The 18,083-nt window shown below is 43.7% G+C and overlaps 1 protein-coding gene across 3 annotated transcripts in view; it reads left to right on the top strand.

Annotated features, from left to right (window-relative positions):
* The window catches only part of cwc22 (CWC22 spliceosome associated protein homolog), a 37,482-nt gene extending 21,647 nt beyond the window's left edge, over positions 1-15,835 (top strand). For all 3 annotated transcript variants that reach the window (XM_056612246.1, XM_056612248.1, XM_056612247.1), the window contains exons 10-20: positions 51-257; positions 841-903; positions 2,347-2,430; positions 2,513-2,597; positions 2,676-2,736; positions 9,045-9,122; positions 12,091-12,243; positions 12,429-12,556; positions 12,837-12,938; positions 13,034-13,203; positions 14,154-15,835. In XM_056612246.1, coding sequence (XP_056468221.1) covers positions 51-257; positions 841-903; positions 2,347-2,430; positions 2,513-2,597; positions 2,676-2,736; positions 9,045-9,122; positions 12,091-12,243; positions 12,429-12,556; positions 12,837-12,938; positions 13,034-13,203; positions 14,154-14,773 — 1,751 coding nt within the window. In that variant the 3' untranslated portion in view covers positions 14,774-15,835. The remainder of the gene's footprint in view (positions 1-50; positions 258-840; positions 904-2,346; positions 2,431-2,512; positions 2,598-2,675; positions 2,737-9,044; positions 9,123-12,090; positions 12,244-12,428; positions 12,557-12,836; positions 12,939-13,033; positions 13,204-14,153) is intronic.
* The last annotated feature ends 2,248 nt before the right edge of the window (positions 15,836-18,083 follow it).

Below are 18,083 nucleotides of genomic sequence, written 5' to 3' on the forward strand. Positions count from 1 at the left end.
CTTATATTTAACAAACCCTGAAACTTATTTCCTAATATTTCCGCCCACAGCCATCTTTGAGCGTCTGCGGAACATCCTTCACGAGTCTGCCATCGACAAGCGTGTCCAGTACATGATAGAGGTGATGTTTGCCATCCGCAAGGACGGCTTCAAAGATCACCCAGTGATTCCGGACGGCCTGGACCTGGTGGACGAGGAGGACCAGTTCACCCACATGATGCCCCTTGAGGACGAGTACAACACCGAAGACCTCCTCAGTGAGTCCTACTGCTGATGCCTGAGGGCCCAGAGGCCGGTCTGACTCTGTGCCAGGAGAGGCTGCTTCACAAGCCATCCACCACACATACTGACTGAATCGATTGTATTAAAACATACATTACACGTGTCAAAATAAAGTGATCTTATAATGGTTATCGTGCCTACCAAGTTTAGTCAAATTTAGGCCCACGCCCATATCACATACACAACCGCTGCTGTGGTGCTTTTTGTTTGAGGGATTCAAAAAGAACAGGCCATGTATGGCGATGTGGGTCGATGTGCAGACACAAGAAGACACACAATTACTGTATTCAGTTTTATACACTGCCAAACGTCGACCACACAAGCTTTATAATTATATAAACATAAATGTATGATGAAAGGAGTTGAGAACTGTACTCTGAGATGTGGTTCAGACAACACATTATTGGACCTGGTTTTATATATATTTTGTGTTGGTTGAGCCCACCCGTTTCATCAAACATGATGGAGGCTCACATCGCCCATCCTGCCAGGGGCCTCTATCAGAGGATGTAGACTGTATCCCTGACATGTTGATGAACCTCTCCTCTATCCATACAGACGTCTTCAAGTTGGATCCAGATTTCCTGGAAAATGAGGAAAAATACAAAACCATCAAGAAAGGTGTGTTACCATGAATCAGCCCATACACTGAACTATACGAACCCAATGACTGTTATAGCGCTGATTGGGGTAAAGACTCTCACCCTCCAGGTCGCCTTACAGCCAGAATCTCATTATTTCACATTGTTCTAGTGAAGCTAAAGTGTAATAAAATAGATTTGTATAGATGGATATTTATATATAGATAGCTATCTCCAGTTTTGGGAGGATACTTTTAAATTGTATCCAGTTACAGAATACATGCCCAAAAATGTAGTATGTAACGTATTCCGTTACATCACTCAATCTGAGCATTGTATTCTGAATACTTGGATTACTTCCACATTGATTTGTATTTTATAAGTGTAGGAATGCGGCATCAAATCCAGCTTACTAAACAGGCCTATTTTGGTGTTTCTTCTGTTCAACCTGGCTGAATGTTAGGCCCAAGTCTCCCTGAAAGTGCACTATTTTATATTATTTGCTCTAGTGGAACAAATACTATAAGGGTATGTTCATGCGAAAGATATTTGCTATTACATCTAACATTTTTTTCACTGAGCTAAGTGCATAGGTGTTGCCTATAAAATCGCAGAGAGAGAAGGTCTGGGGCGGGGTAAAGATAAAAAAGTTGGGAAAAGCGTCTAAATAATCATGGATATCCAGCGGGCTGCACTCGTGATAGTGATTTGTTTCATACAGTAGTGGACCGGTCGAACTCCTTCTCCCTCATCCTGGTGCTGAATGTGTTAAATGCATCTGCAATACAATTTGCTGCTAGTCTTGGAGTTGCCGCTAATCAAACAATAATTCCCATAATGCTTGCGGCTGAGCTGGTGCCTGTTGCGTCCAAAGTGGCATATGCTTTGTAGAACTGGATCGGACCGATGTGCGTTGACTTTCACATCTCAAGCGAACCGTACCAGGGTTCGTTTGGAAGTGAACCGAGACCAGCTGTTCAGGGAGGTCTAGTTTGGCTGTTTTGGTTCACATCGAAGTGAGGTGATTCTATTCCCGCAAACGTACTGAACCAAGGGACCTAACTCGTTTAGTGCGCACTAAATGCTGTTGGTGTGAAAGCACGAATAAACTGCTGAAACAGAAGTATCGTCATGTAATCCATTGATTTCAACAATGTAACTGTATTCTAAATACCAACTATATAAATTGTAACTAACGGAATACAGTTAGCTATAATTTGTATTCTGAATACGTAACGCCAGTACATTCGCCGGTATTCCATTACTCCCCAACACATGCTATCTCTATTTATAAATATCTATCACTTTCAAATGCGTATCACACATAGTAATAACAATAATGAATAGTTAAAGTATATATTGATTTATCGTGTGTATATCGAGGGGATATACTATAGTGTGGTCTATGTGTCATATTGCAGAGATCAATACATTAGTGAATACTATAGTATGGTCTGTATGAATGCATGCTGTTGTGTTGCAGAGATCCTGGATGAAGGAAGCAGTGACTCCGGGGGGGAGGGAGATGACAGCGATGATGATGATGAGGACGAGGCGGAGGTGGAAGGTAATATGAGAGAAGAAGGAGGAGCAGAACCAGGCAGCTGACCCCAGGGCTCTGAGTAACGTGTGTGTGTGTGTGTGTGTAGGACAGGAGAAGATGACCATCTTTGACGAGACTGAGGTCAACCTGGTCAGTTTCAGAAGGACAATCTACCTGGCCATCCAGTCCAGGTGTGTACACAGACTCAGTCAGTCCGTCTCTCGCTCACTTACTCACTGGCTCACTCACGGCGTTCTGCTTGTTTTCAGTCTGGACTTTGAGGAGTGTGCTCACAAGCTGATCAGGATGGAGTTCCCTGACAGCCAGACGGTGAGCTCTCACACACACTGTTGGGTCTCTTAGTCTGGGGGACACCTATCCTGTTGGTGATGGCCGCTTTGAGGATCCCGTCTTCAGTTCCATGTTCAGAGCGCTGGAATCCAGAGAATAGATATCTGTTGGATATCAAAGTTCTTTCCTACTTAAAATAACTTGCAAACCATGAAGTGCTCTTGAGATGTTTGGTTATTTAAAATGCCAACGCAGTAGTGATGCTGGTTAATTCCCTTTCAGTGTGGATGTTATTCCTGGTAGGCAGTCGTTTATTTAAGCTGGGGCCACTTAATTTATTTTAGTCTCCACACCAACAGGCAACATCCTTAAGGTACGGCCACACCAACCACGTTACTCGCGTTGGATAACGCGAGTAACGCGCCTAACCTGACGCTTGATCATTGTGTGATGGTTCAACGCTTCCAACGCGTCAACGCGCCAACGCAGCTAGATGAGTCCATGTCCATGCAAGTGAACAGAGCGTTCCCTCTTCGTCATAACTATCAAACCAAACATCCTTTTCATTCACCGAGCGAACATTATGAAAGTAAAATGCACATTTCTCGCTAAAAATGTTTCCATAAACGCATTTAATGGCGTAACTATGTTACTATTTCCACCCAGAATAAAGATAGTTGTCGGCCGTGGCTGCGCTGGAGTCCGAGGTAGGAAACCCAAACGCCGCCGTGTTTGGGTGATAGAGTTTAGATCGGGTTCGATTAAATAATAATAATAATAATAATAATCGGGTTAAATAACTTCACATGGTGTGTCTGGTGTGTTTCCAGCATTCGTAGTGTTGATCAGCAGAGAAATAGTCCGCCAAGACGTTGAGGTTGCTTAGCATCCAGATACTCTGTCCATGCAAGTGAACGGAGCGTTCCCTCTTCGTCATAACTATCAAACCAAACATCCTTCACATTCACCGAGCGAACATTATGAAAGTAAAATGCACATTTCTCGCTAAAAATGTTTCCATAAACGCATTTAATAGCGTAACTATGTTACCATTTCCACCCAGAATAAAGAAAGATGTCGGCCGTATGCTTCTGTCCAAGCTCACTACTCACTGCCAGTGACGTCGGGTCAAGCTCCACGCTGATTGGCTATCGCGGCTAAGCGCCACGCGTTGGAGCAATAGTATCTGTCTGCGTCCTGCAAGACGGAGGCGTAACTTGTAGTAGGAGGCGTAACGTGTTTTCTAAATCGCGGTCCACGCGAGATCTTTCTCTTTTCGCGGTAAACAAAAAGCGTTGTAAATCACGGTTCACACGAGATCTTCATTGAAGTCGGGTCTTCCGATATTCATGACGGTAAGTACATTTAAGGCCTAATATTTGAGGTCCGAGTTGCGGTCATTTATGTACCCGCGCACCACTGCTACATACAGATCACTTCCGCGATTTAGAAAAGTACTAGACACGCCTCCGACTACAAGTTACGCCTCTGACTACATGTTACGCCTCCTAGTGCAAGTTACGCCTCCTCCGACTACAAGTTACGCCTCCGACTACATGTTACGCCTCCTAGTGCAAGTTACGCCTCCTCCGACTACAAGTTACGCCTCCTACTACAAGTTACGCCTCCGTCTTGCAGGACGCAGACAGACCCAACTCCGTTGGAGCGTTGAAAGTTCACATTTCTGAACTCCGGGCGTTACTGCGTTTACGTGCGTAATTACGTGCGTCTGCCGCGCCCAAAGGCCGATCCATACCTCCGGATCCGGACGAAATTCGTCCGTCGCCCCAAACGTTGCCCCCGGAGCTACCCTTCAAACCTCCGTCTGGTTTCAGCGTTGTTATGGATGTAACGCAATAAATCCTCTAGAGGGCAGTGACTGTCGTTTCACAAATTAACGTCATCGACAATCGCAAACATGACATCTGTAGAGATGATTTTGCTTTGTGTCATCCGAAAAAAAGTGTGCGGTGGCATGTGACACCCCTCACCAACCCGCAGATTATCTCCTCAAAATGTTGTCAAATGACCAGTTACAACTCATTGCCAAAGCAGGGGAACAATAACAATAAACAATAAAATAAAAATATCAGGTATATAGTATAATATAAGTACAAAACGTCAAATACAATATATATATATTAGAGCTGTCAAGCGATTAAAATATTTAATCGCATTAATGTCATAGTTAACTCGCGATTAATCGCAAATTATTTTTCTATGCTAAATATCCCTTGATTTTTTTTGTCCCATAATTCTTCTCATTTTAATTCTCTTATCAACATGGTGAAGTGCATCGGCTTGCCTTGTGCAAATGATTTTTTATTGATAACAACTTTGGCATATACTGATCAAAACAGGACGATACAAAAAAAGAGCCTATAGTGCAATTAAACGACTGCTTTGAACAAATGTCATTTGAACATAGCAGTCAGGCTACTGCTTCTTTGTTTTGAGAAAAAAAAAAAAAAAATATTATTATTTTTTTAATAAAAATAATTGCGTTAATCGTGCGATAAATTTCTTAACGCCGTTAAAATTGGTTTGCGTTAACGCCGGTAATAACGCGTTTAACTGACAGCTCTAATATATATATATATAGATGGATGAAAGGATGGATGGATGGATGGATAGATAGATAAATCTAGACACCTCCGGGACCGGATGAAACTGTCCGTATCCGGAGGTATGGATCGGCCTTAACGCCCCTAACGCGACGCTTCAACGCATGTAACGCGTCTACACCAATGGTTCCCTATGCAAAAATGCCGAGTTTGGACGCCCCTAACGCGAGTAACGCGGTTGGTGTGGCCATACCTTTAGACCTAAAAAAAAATAATAACTGCTTGGTTCCGGTTTACGACTGACCCTGTCATTTATGTGCCCAAATGACCCCCAAAAAATTATATAATTATATACACAATTTAACATTTTTGAGGCAAACTATAATTATGTTTTTGTACAGCACCTCTTCATCCTGTACAGGCGCATTCTATTTTTTAAATGAAAACGGCTTCATGTGGGATCTGCATGTATGGCGATTTCCAAGAATCGTCATGCAGTAGACTGGATATCGTTAGCGCTTGTTATATGGTCGTGGGAGAAATATGGACATGTGTATAGTCTCCATTGTTTGCCCATGCCACAGCGTGATAAAACAAAATCGCCATTCAGCCAAAAAATATCGGGATATCATATTTTTCCCATATCGTGCAGCCCTATGTTATGATATGAAAAATATCCGTCTCATAAAATATTTTTCATATCATACTATCATTATCATTTTTTTATATTTTGTTCATGTAAAAACGTGTGTGTGTAACATGCTCGGACACACAAGCTGGTAGACTTCATTTACTACATGTACCTGACATGTACATGTAGAGCAGGGCTATTCAATTGGCGGCCCCCGGGCCAGACCCGGCCCGTGAAGGAATATTTACTGGCCCTTTTAGTGGAAACAAATGCCATTTCTCTCATTAGATGGCACATTTCACCATTTCACTGCATGCCAGTTAACACTAACAGTCAGCCTATGTTAAGGATTTTCTTTGAAAAGACTGTTGGACTTAGAGTAATCTATTACTATGTATTTGTATAAGCTGTTGCACTCTTAAGTAAATCTATTACTATGTGTTTTGATAAGCTGTTAATACTACCTGTATTTTGATAAGCTGTTGCACTCTTAGTATACCTAGGCCTATCTGTATTTTGATAAGCTGTTGCACTCTTAGTATACCTAGGCCTACCTGTATTTTGATAAGCTGTTGCACTCTTAGGCCCAATCCCGTCTCTTTCCCGTTTCTTTGCTCACTGTCTCAACCCTACATCTCAACCCTAACCCTAACTCTTACCCTCATAGCTCATGCTCATTGCTACCCCTAACCAATCCCCTGTCAAATGGGACAACCCTACCCTGTGACGTCATCATTTCTCCACAATGTGTGCCTTGAAAATGGCGACATGCTAGAGCCAGATGCGGATGCTGAACTAGAAATGCTTGACCCCCAACCTCCCCGTGGCCCCCTAGCAGATAACCAGACCCCTGGTAATGTTACAAGAGACAGACTGGCTGCCATTGTCTCGGGCAACGAGCAAGACCCAGGGGTTTTTCTAGAAAAAAAAAGTAGCAGGGAGCAGACCCCTGCGCAAAGCCGAGGGAGCAACGCGGCCGAGGCGGGGGATGGTGTGGAAGGGGGGTCTCCCCCTTCCACGGCGCGAAGCCTTTGAAAAAATAATGATTAAATGGTACATTCTGAGGCTATCTTAGAGAGAAATTCTAGCTCTTGTGGTCATCCTGAAAAACTAAAATACTATCAACTTTTGGTAGACTTGTACAACTTTACCCTGTAAATAAACACGACAAATTTCAAAAATATTGGCTAAACTTTTATTAAGTAGGACAAATCACAACAGAATCCGTCTGTTCCTGAGACTGCCCCAACGGCTCACTGCCTTGTCAAAATCAAATTGATCAATTGCAGGCCCCTCAATACTGATCCTGAGGAGGTGGTTCAGGGTAGCGTTAGTCATGGTAGACCTCCTGTGCCATGCCTCTATGGAACAAGTTTTGGGGCTCTAGAGTCAATAATGGCGACGCTATAGAAATGTTACTATTGTTGTCGTTTTCAGTTTTGCACTTTGCAGACGGTCCCTAAACTCGCGGCTGAAAGCCGACTGCTCGTAGAAGCCAATGCAATTCAGTTTTGCACTTTGCAGACGGTCCCTAAGTTCGCGGCTGAAAGCCGACTGCTCGTAGAAGGCAATGCAATTCACCGTTCGCTAAAGACGGCTCGTTTGGATGAAAACTATGTTGTAGCTGGTTCTCTGGGTTACTACACTTTTATTGGGCTAATTCGGCCGTGCAGCTGCCATTTAGTTCCCAGCTACGGGTTCCCTGGTAACAGGGAACCCTGTTCGACTGTTCGACTGTTCGTTTTGCTCTCGCAAAACTCTTGATCAAAACTATTTCTGTCGTTCATTGAAACCGCTTTGTGCCGTTAGCATGTCGACTCGGTCTGGGAAACTCCAATTCGGATCGGAATATTTTTGGAGTAATTATAAGTTATTTGAGGATCAGACACATTGTCAGGTGGTGGTGTTGGGATATTTTCGCGGAGAAAAGATCGTTTTGAGAAATAGTGTATGTTGTACAGCAGCATGTAAGTACAGATCCAAGTCTGACAGGTTCAGTCGGCATTTTGGTAGGATGGCGCACGCCGGGAGTATCGGGGCGCAGCGCCCCTGTTCCCTTGTTTAGAAAAAACCCTGAGACCCATTGTAAAGATGTTTAACCTGAAATGGTATTTATATTTTGTAATTGGCATGTTTAAATAAAGGATTTTTTAAAGGTGGTATTGGATAATAATCGGTTAAGAACAAGAACACTTTAGAAGAAACACTTTATTTAAATAAGAAACACTGAACCACACATCTAAAAATACACACACGCATCTAAAAATACACACACACGCACACCTAAAAATACACACACACACACACACACTCTCTCAGCTTTTGAGAGAATGGTGGAGAATCACATCTTCTCCACCATTCCGCCAACTTTGCCTCGCTCTCCTCATGCCTCGCCTGCTCCCTGGCACTCTCCTCTTGGAAGGGGTGTCTGGGGTGGTGGAAGAGGTGCCTGGGGTGGAGGAGCATGAGGGAGAGGTGGGAGGGCTGGTGGCAATGGACTCAACGATGTCCTGAAAGAAAATGAATAAGAAGGAATTAGGAATTATATGCCAGAACTGGGTGATATGGCCATATGTTATGTACAATATAGTACTGCCAAAAAATACATTGATTAACCATGTAATATTACTAATATAATATAATATATTAGTATATATAATATTACTTATAGAATATTACTAATATAATATAATATATTAGTATAAAGCTTATTTTTTAACCTGGAGTCAGTAGAACATGGAAGATCTGGATATCATACGACATTAGCCCTGCAGCCGCCCGACCCCGGTCGACGGCCGGGCTGCGGAGCCCGTATTGAACTGATAAGATTGTTAAACACTAACAGGCAGCCTATGACGTAAATCAAATAGGGATTGTTTTTTGATAGGCTGTTGAACTCTTTTTGATAAAATAAAGAAAATATATGCACTCTTATGTCATTGTAGTGTTTTACAGTATCTGTAGCTATTGATGTGATGCTCATCAATTTTAGGCATTTTTCTCTGCCCCCTCATTTTGGATAATTTCCACCAACTGGCCCCCATTCAAAACGAATTGAATAGCCCTGATGTAGAGTGTCCGTCGCTGCTGTAAAGGAAAATAAAAACATTACTAGAGTGTAAAAGAGTGTATATATGTTGTGTATCTTGCAGAAGGAGTTGTGTAACATGATCCTGGACTGCTGCGCCCAGCAGAGAACATACGAGAAGTTTTTTGGTCTGCTGGCCGGGGTGAGTGTTCATATGAGTGTGTGTTAAAGCTGACATATTATGAATTTTTTTCAACAAGTAAACAGTATAGGAGTTTCAGAAAACATGTTTTTGGAGCTGTTTGCTGGGAATAGCTTTTAGGAAAAGTTCTCGCCTACCGCTATTCCCCTCTGTTTCAGTCCCTTTCCGAATGTGTTATTTCTGGTGTCTGTAGCTTTAAATGCTAATGAGCTGCTGCCCATTGCATACAAATGTCATGTCAGCTGTCAGAATGAACCGCAGCATGATTGTTGCTGTTTTCGGCGGTGGAGCTCCGGCGGCCGAGCAAGACAAATGGCTATCTGACAATAGCCGCGTTTACATGGACACATCTGATCCGCATATAAAATGATCATATATACGGCTCATTCGGAATACAATTATCTGTTCGGCATAGAATTCTATGCCGAAGAGTCCGTTTTAATCGACATGTATACACTTATTCCGAATAGATTGGGTTTTAACTTGGAGCAGCTGCAGTAGTTCGCAATTGGTCCACTGAGCTCAGTCTGTACTTTTATGCACGCCGAACTTGACCGCTGTCAAGGAAAGTGGATTTATTGCCTGATTCACGTCTTTGTTACCACTACGTAAGTAGTCCGGTAAGCGTATCCGGTTGCTAAGCGACGGGACATGGGTGTTTATTAATGACGTTTTTGCGTATCGTAGTGCCCGCACGCGGCCGAGATAACTGTAAATGAGTAGGCTACTACTAGTACTTTTGCAGGCTGAATGTTAAAATACTTCTTGACTTAGAGAGATGGCAGCTGCAGTAGTGTACAATGCCAAATAGTGATAAGACATCCATTATGTCGCCGTCGGTCCAGAGATGTGTCAGGTGTGCGCGAGAGACATAACGGACACTTTTGTTACTGCCATGTATACAGTACATTCGGATCACATTTTAGGAACAGATCTTTTCCGCATAGAAATCTATGCGGATCAGATGTGCCATGTAAACGCGGCTACTGAGACATCTATTTTTGTACGGAATCTCCCTGCTTCTGAAATGCGCGAACATATCGGCCAAGCACTCGTCCGCTGGTCCAAAAGATTTTCATCTATCACCGGGGCTATATGCACAATTATATTTTTAAATACTCAGACGACTGCAATTCTTGCCCTACTTAATAGATCAGATGACCTGATTAGCTTTCACTCAGAAGTGAAGCAGTTTATTGAGTGGTGTGATGTCAATCATCTGATTTTAAATGTAAAAAAGACTGTAGTTGTTCGCCAGTCATCATACATAACCAGGCAATCACACAAGTACAGTCCTACAAATACCTTGGCAGCACTTTAACATGGAACAATCAGGTCGATTGGATATGCTCCCGACTAGCGTATGTGCTTTTTGCGCAGACTGCGCCTATATGATGTAGAGCAGAGGATTATGCTCATGTTTTACCAGGCTGCCCTAGAGAGAATCCTCAGATACGGCCTGGTTTGGCAATCTCCCTGTTAGGGCCCGACCGATTCATCGGCCTGCTGATTTAATCGGCCGATTATAGCTTTTTTGAAAATAATCATCTGCCAAAAAGACGCCGATTACAACTGATTATTTTATTTTTTTTAGAAATGTTATTGTGCTTAGTATCCTGCAGATTGCGCTCCTACTCGCCTTGCTAACTAACAACTTTAGCTGGAGTAAAAAAGAGGAGATTGAATTTTACCGTACAACATGAAAGCACGCTCACTCAGGCAGCTGCGCGCTCACCTCACCAATGTACACAAGACGCGTAGTTTGAGCATGTTGTGCCTGTTTTTCTTTAGGTCCCAGGGAATGTTAATTTGTTATACTGTAGACTCTAACGGTGAGACCATACTGCTCAGCACGCACGTGTTAGTCACTGCTCACGAGCGCAGCACATTGGGAGTTAGTTATTTATTTTACATTTTACATTACACTAAATCTTGACTGTAAATGTATTCTAAAAAACTCAAAGGTTCTGCATTCAATTCACATATTCGTCAAAAGTGTTTAAAGTTTAAACACTTTTTAGGCTTTTTTTATAGGCTTTTTTTTGTTTTGTTTTTTATCGGCCGATTAAATCGTAATCGTAATTTTTCTCTGAAAATAATCGGCATCGGCACTCAAAAATCAATATCGGTTGGGCCCTACTCCCTGTGGCTCTAAGAACAAAGCTAGCGCACGGTGCGTAGTGCTGGACCTTTCGCTGGCATGGTGGAAGACGTAGGCGACATGCATTTTTTTCTTTATAGATTTAATAGGCCTTCTCGATAAATGGTAAGCAAAGCAAGGAACGTTACCACTAGCATACTTTGTAACATTCAGAAGCGGCCGTCTTCTTCAGATTACAATAGTTTGCGCGCTTGCAGGTGTGGTGGTGAAATGCAAGCGATACAAAGTTGTGGCTTTTCATGATTAGGCCTCCACGTTACTGGGCTGTTTATAGGATATATATATATCCCACTAATTTGAACCATGGTTTTGTCGCATTATTGACATATTGACGGCAACTGCGTAAAATAGGCAACCAGATATTCGAATAGTTCGAATTCGTGATTTTTTTCCAAACGAACATTCGAATGTCATTTTTGAGCAATTTTGACAGCCCTAGTTCTTTTACACCAATAGGACACACCAACAGTGTTTTTCTTCCTCGGGTTTATTCAAAATTTCCAACCCCCTTTTTTACTTTGTGATAACTGGAAATAGGCCTGCTCTATACTATTGAAGCTTTCAGGTTGCAGTGAAGATCTGCCGTAAACCAGTCAAACTCGGACCGATGAGTGGACTCCAAGCATAGTACTCGTATTCCAGTATTTGCTATTGTAGTACTGCCTTTTCTATGTTTAAATATGATTACCAAGTGTTGACAAAAAGGTGATTCTGCAGCCTGGGTCAAGACCCTTTTAGAGGGAGTAGTGAATCCGTTTCTCTTTTAAACGTGTTTACGTAATCTTAAACGTTTGTGTGTGTGTGTAGAGGTTCTGTGTGTTGAAGAAGGACTACATGGAGGCATTTGAGGGGATCTTCAATGAGCAGTACGAGACCATCCACCGTCTGGAAACCAATAAGCTACGCAACGTAGCACGGCTCTTCGCTCACCTGCTCTATACAGACTCTGTTCCCTGGAGCGTATGTACACAAACACACTGAGTCAGTCATATTTGTCTACTATAATATCGTATGTTTCTCTAGTATAATATAGTGTGTCTCTAGTATAATATATTGTCTCTAGTATAATAGGAACATGCTCTCTCTCTCAGGGGTTGGAGTGTATCTGTGTCTGTAGTATAATAGGTACATGCTCTCTTTCCCAGGTGATGGAGTGTATCAAGGTGAGTGAGGACACCACCACCTCGTCCAGTCGTATCTTCGTGAAGATCCTCTTCCAGGAGCTGTGTGCCTACATGGGCCTGCCCCGCCTCAACCAGCGCCTCAAAGACATGTACGACCTCAATACTCCTATGTTATCAATACACAAAACCAGAATCAAACAGATAAACGTATCGGCATCAATGTTATTAGAGTTTGTTTGAAATTTTAATTTATAAGGCTGGAATCATGTATGCGCTGCAAATCAATACAATCAGCCCATACGTATTAACCTGGGGTATGTTATTTACCAGATAGAGGGATTTTTAGGAGTTAGATACCACATCCGCATCTAAAGTACTTCAGATGTGTGCAGGATGTGCATTGTCTAAAGTGTATGTTTGTGTGCATAGTTCTCTGCAGGTGTTCTTTGAGGGTCTGTTTCCTCGTGATAACCCCCGCAACACACGCTTTGCCATCAACTTCTTCACCTCCATAGGCCTGGGAGGCCTAACGTAATACACCCTACTCTACATACACACCTAGCACCTTTAGCAATAGCTCGTTAGCATGGGACACTCATTGTGTGTCTGTATGTGTGTGTGTATAGGGATGAGTTGCGGGACCATCTGAAGAACGCTCCTAAGATTATCATGACTCAGAAGCAGGAAGTAGAATCTTCTGACTCCTCGGACGACTCGTCCAGCCAATCGGATTCCGACTCCAGCCAATCAGACTCCTCCAGCGACTCATCCAGCAGCACCAGCAGCTCTAGCTCAGGTAAATATCTATATAAATGACTGGTTGTAATGGACACTATGGGGATTTGTCTCTGGACCGATAGCTATGGTAACCATGGTGATATTGTCTCTAGACCAGTAACTAGAGACTCCGTCCTTCGGAGGCGACGTAAACCCAAAGTCCTGACTCGCTGTGGTCATAAAAGATCCCAGGACAATCGCAAAGAGAAGGGGTTACCCCGGTGTCCTGGCCCAACCAGGCTTATTCAATCTGGCCCCCCTAATAATCCTCCTGTACAATGGTTGACTCATTAATTCCCTCACTCTCCACCTCAAGCTGGTGTGTGGTGAGCGTTCTGGAGCATGTTGGCTGCCGTGCTTCACCCAAGTGGGTGCTACACACTGGTGGTGGTGAGTTAGGTCCCCCCCTTCACTTTAAGCGTCTTTGAGTCATTGAAAAGCGCTATATAAATATAATGAATTATTATTATTATTATTATTATTAACTACTGTAAGCATGGAAGTCTCTCTAAAATGGTTGCTATGGTGAAGTCCTTTTGCTAGACCATGGTTTCTCAACGGGGGCGGTACCACCCCCTGGGGGGCATTCGCACAACCTAAGGGGGCGCTGGGAACGTGATTCAAATTTTTGGTGGGGATTTAAACTTTCATTGTTTTTTGAAAAAATAGGCTACATTAAATAAATAGCCTATTTTCATTTATTGGTTTCTAACCCCTTTATCGTCTCAGCTACTTTTTACTGTCTATGCTAGACTCTAGACATGTTGCTCTGTTTGTCTATACAGATTTTTTTGGTTACGATGTTGATTTTGTCTCTAGAATGGTTGTTATGGTAACCATGGATATGTCTCTAGACCCGTTTCTATGGTAACTAGGGTGATGCACTGTCTCTAGACAGACTGGTTGCTGTTTCACTGAAGTGACTCTAGACAAGTTGCTGCTGTAACTATGGTGACGTTGTGTTTCTAGACTCGGACTCCAAGAAGAAGAAGAAAGACAAGACAAGCTCCTCCCGCAAAAAAGCCTCCAAAAAAGCGTCCAATAAGGAACCAAAACAGAAGAAAGCGGTCAATAAGAAAGCGAGTGCCGCCAGCAGCAGTGACGAGGAGGAGGAGGAGGCAGCTTGGGGGATGAGCCGTCGCAGGGTCTCACCACCCGCACACATGAAGCAGCGTGCACGTGAGCTGGAGGAGCGGGAGCGTGCACGTGACAGAGGGGAGGCGATGCCAGTGGTTGGGCGAGGCCGACAGGGACCGGGAGAGGGAGAAAGATGGAGGCAGAGAGAGAATGATGGAGAGAGGGCAGCCGAGGGGAGCAAGGGGGGAGAGAGGGGTCTGGAGGGGGAGAGGAGAGGGAGGAAGGAGAGGGAGAGGAGTGTGGAGGGAGCGAGGGAGAGGAGGAAGGAGGGAGAGAGGAGTATGGAGGGAGGCAGTGAGAGGAGGAAGGAGAGAGAGAGGAGCGTGGAGGGGGAGAGGAGAGGGAGGAAGGAGAGAGAGAGAAGTGCGGAGGGGGAGAGGAGAGGGAGAGACGAGCAGGAGAAGAATAAAGAGAACAGAGACAGAAACCGCCACAGAGAGGACAGGAGGTAAATACCCTAACCTTTGACCCCAGACTGCCATCCCTTTGTATTCGTTATGATCACATGTATTATTATTAAAGATAACTCACTGTCTGTACTGCGGCCTTGTTTACACACACGCTACACAACCAGGGGTGTTTTTACTGTGCGTTGACACCAAAAGCGAATTGAGCTAGCAAATCACCGGAAGTCATTCACTTTCTATGGGCAAGAGCGACCAAAGCGACACAAGCGTCCAACGCTACCAGGGGCAAAAGGTGAGCGACCAGAGCGACCAAAAAAAGTTGACGGCTGAACTTTATGCAAATTACTATGACGCGTTTCAGCGGCCACACACTGACCACCAATCGTAATGTAGACGCTCTTCGCTTGCGTGGATCCCAGGGAACACCGAACACCGGCACTTTGGTTCCTACCTACTGTTTTGGTTCCTACTGACCGTACAAAATGTCGACGGAAAAATGAATCGCGGCTGTAAATGGGCACCAGGTGTTGTACGATCCGAGCCTTTTTTATTTCAGAGATCGCAACAAAAAGGCTCTGGCCTGGGCGCCGCGCGTGATTGGTTGGTCTGTATGCGAGTTAATGAAACTTTTGAGATTATTGTAAAATAGGCGCGATACATACCTGCTAACCGAGATCCTATCATACTAATCTTCCTTGCTCTGAATGGGACGATATCTTTTTAAAATATCGAAAATATATACGTTGTGCAAAGGAATAATGCACGCATAATAATGCAAATGAATAATGCACGGAACAAACGTGTCACTTCAATGCAGTTTAAGAGGATAGACAGCTGACAAATGACAATTTTATCCAAAGCGACTTGCAATAAGTACATTTGTCATAAGAAGTTAAACGATATATCGCTGTCAGTGACAGTGATAATGACAGCTGTCTTTTCTGTTTTGTGTTCAATAGTTAGTGCAACTTCCATTGTGATTTTGATAAAAAGTGATGACAAGCGGGAGGATTTATAGAAAATATTTGCCATCTAGATCGTTACTAAAAGTGTACGTACGCCCAAAAGCCAAGTTTTGCGTGCGCCAAAAAATATTCAGACTTATAGAACCCTACAAGTGTGCGCAGCTGAATCAGCTTCACGTTCCGCCCTGTACACGCCGCTTTTTAACCATAAATGGTCAATGCAAATGACCTCATGAATGCGATCTGCATATAAAACATGCGTATTACGGTGTGTGTTATGTCTTGTCAGAAACAATGGCAGAAGGACTGAGAAAAGCAAAAAAGCGAAATTTCACGGAGGTTGAAGTGGAGACACTTGTGGGTGAGGTGGAGGCCCGAAAAGTGGTTTTGTTCGGCGGTCACGGGATTGGGATCGCCAACAGCAATAAGCAGAGTGAGTGGCAACATGTTGCTGCAGCAGTGAACTCTGTCAGTAGCACGGAGCGCACAGTCCCAGAATTAAAAAATAAGGTGTCTGACATAAAGGTAGATATTTTTATGTACCAATAAATCGTTCTGGTCCCTAAAGACCCTCTCCCTCCGAATCCTGCCATTTGCATGGTCCGCCAGAAGTGCCATATGGTGCAGCATTACCACGGCGCTCACCTCTGTATTTATAGGGTTACGGTAATAAGACTGACCGAGAACACCTTGGATAATCAGTTTGTAATCACCCACGTAAAATGTTCTTGAACATAACCCCTTTTTAATGCCCGATTTGTCATGAAAAGCATCAAGAGTAAAGGACAACGATTGTGATGAGTGTGGCTTGGTTTTCCACACTTGGGATTTAATTGACATTTGATTGTGTTTACAGTGTCACATAAAAATATGTTATTGAGACTTGTTGGACAGATGCTTTATTCCATGCAGTCGCGCCGTCAGTGGACAGTATGGAGTGACGGGATTAATTATAGAGAATTTCTTTTCATTTCTATTCTAAGGAGATGTTTCTGGAGTTATAACTGAGAAATAACGCAGTTGACTTAAATTATTCTGATTACATAGATTTGACGCATGATACGGGTTGAAATTAAATTTATGAAGGGCGATGATAAAACATACTTCAGTTCACCACACCATCTGTGTCGCCAATTCTCCTTTTCCTCCAAACCATGCGTACGCATGGGTCAGAGTTTGCTTAGGGCTGCGCACATCCTCCCGTCAAGTTTTTTTTTTTATAGATCACAACCTTGGCGTGGAAAGTCACGTACGCCAATTTCAGCCCCGTTTTGTGCGTACGCAACGGTTATAAATGAGACCCCTGGGGCCTCATGTACTAAGACTTGCGTGGATTTCATACTGAAACTTGGCGTACGCCAAAACCCAGAAACTGTCTTACGCACAAATAAATTCAGATGTATCAAAGTGTGCGAACGCATGGATCCAAGCACGTTTCTTTTGTACATCTCGATCAACGTGGAATTGAGCGCACATGCCGAGGTGCCAAACTCCTCCCTGTCCACGCCCTCATTTAAATATGCAATTTCATTTAAATAGGCCTCTGGACCTGAGATTCACCTCTTAATCCGATCACCTGGCACCATGAACAGAGGCAAAAAACGAAACTTCACGGAGTCTGAGCTCGAGATTTTGCTCCACGAGGTAGAAATGCGCAAGCATATGCTATTGGAACCCTGTCAACAGGGATAAATGCAAAACAAAAGAGAAGTGAGTGGGAGTGTGTTTGCGAGGCCGTCAATGCAGTGGGGTCTCAGCAGCGCACACACTCTGAAATTAAAAAAAAGTGGTCAGACCTCAAGGTGGAGGTGAAGCGGAGGGTTTCTGCCCACCGCCGAAGCGTGACCGCAACAGGTGGGGGGACGGGAGTGGGGGAACTCTCCCCCTTCGATTTGAGAGTGGCCGCTTTGATCGATGACACGGCTCTCACCGGAGTGGTGGGAGGGAAGGGGACGCCGATCATCCCCAAGGTAAATATGCTGAAGTCATAAATGATGTAATTATACTGGTCATACAATTGGCTGCTTGCAATACACAAGTCGTGCGTAAAGATGCCAGGATATTAAAGACTTTGACTCGTGTTTATTAACTTAATTTTTTTATTTTTGAATAGACAAGCAAGGAGAGGGCACGGATTGCTCCGTCGGCCCCGGCGTCTCCTCCGTCGGCCCCGGCGTCTCCAGCGCCCTTCATCCATTGCGCATGCTTTTATAGCCACCCATATAATTGCAAGGTGTGTTAATTGTTCATTAGTGTGTCTCTGATGTGCAAATCACTCTGAGTCATTGTTTTCACCTTTTTTCCCAGTTTCCCAGCGTCACCTCTAAGTGTCGCCAAAGGAACAATAGCTGTAGAAACGTGCGTACGACAGCTCTGGAGCTGGCGTGGGG

Source organism: Gadus chalcogrammus, chromosome 16 (assembly GCF_026213295.1).
Source record: "Gadus chalcogrammus isolate NIFS_2021 chromosome 16, NIFS_Gcha_1.0, whole genome shotgun sequence".
In the NCBI taxonomy this organism is placed as follows: Eukaryota; Metazoa; Chordata; class Actinopteri; order Gadiformes; family Gadidae; genus Gadus; species Gadus chalcogrammus.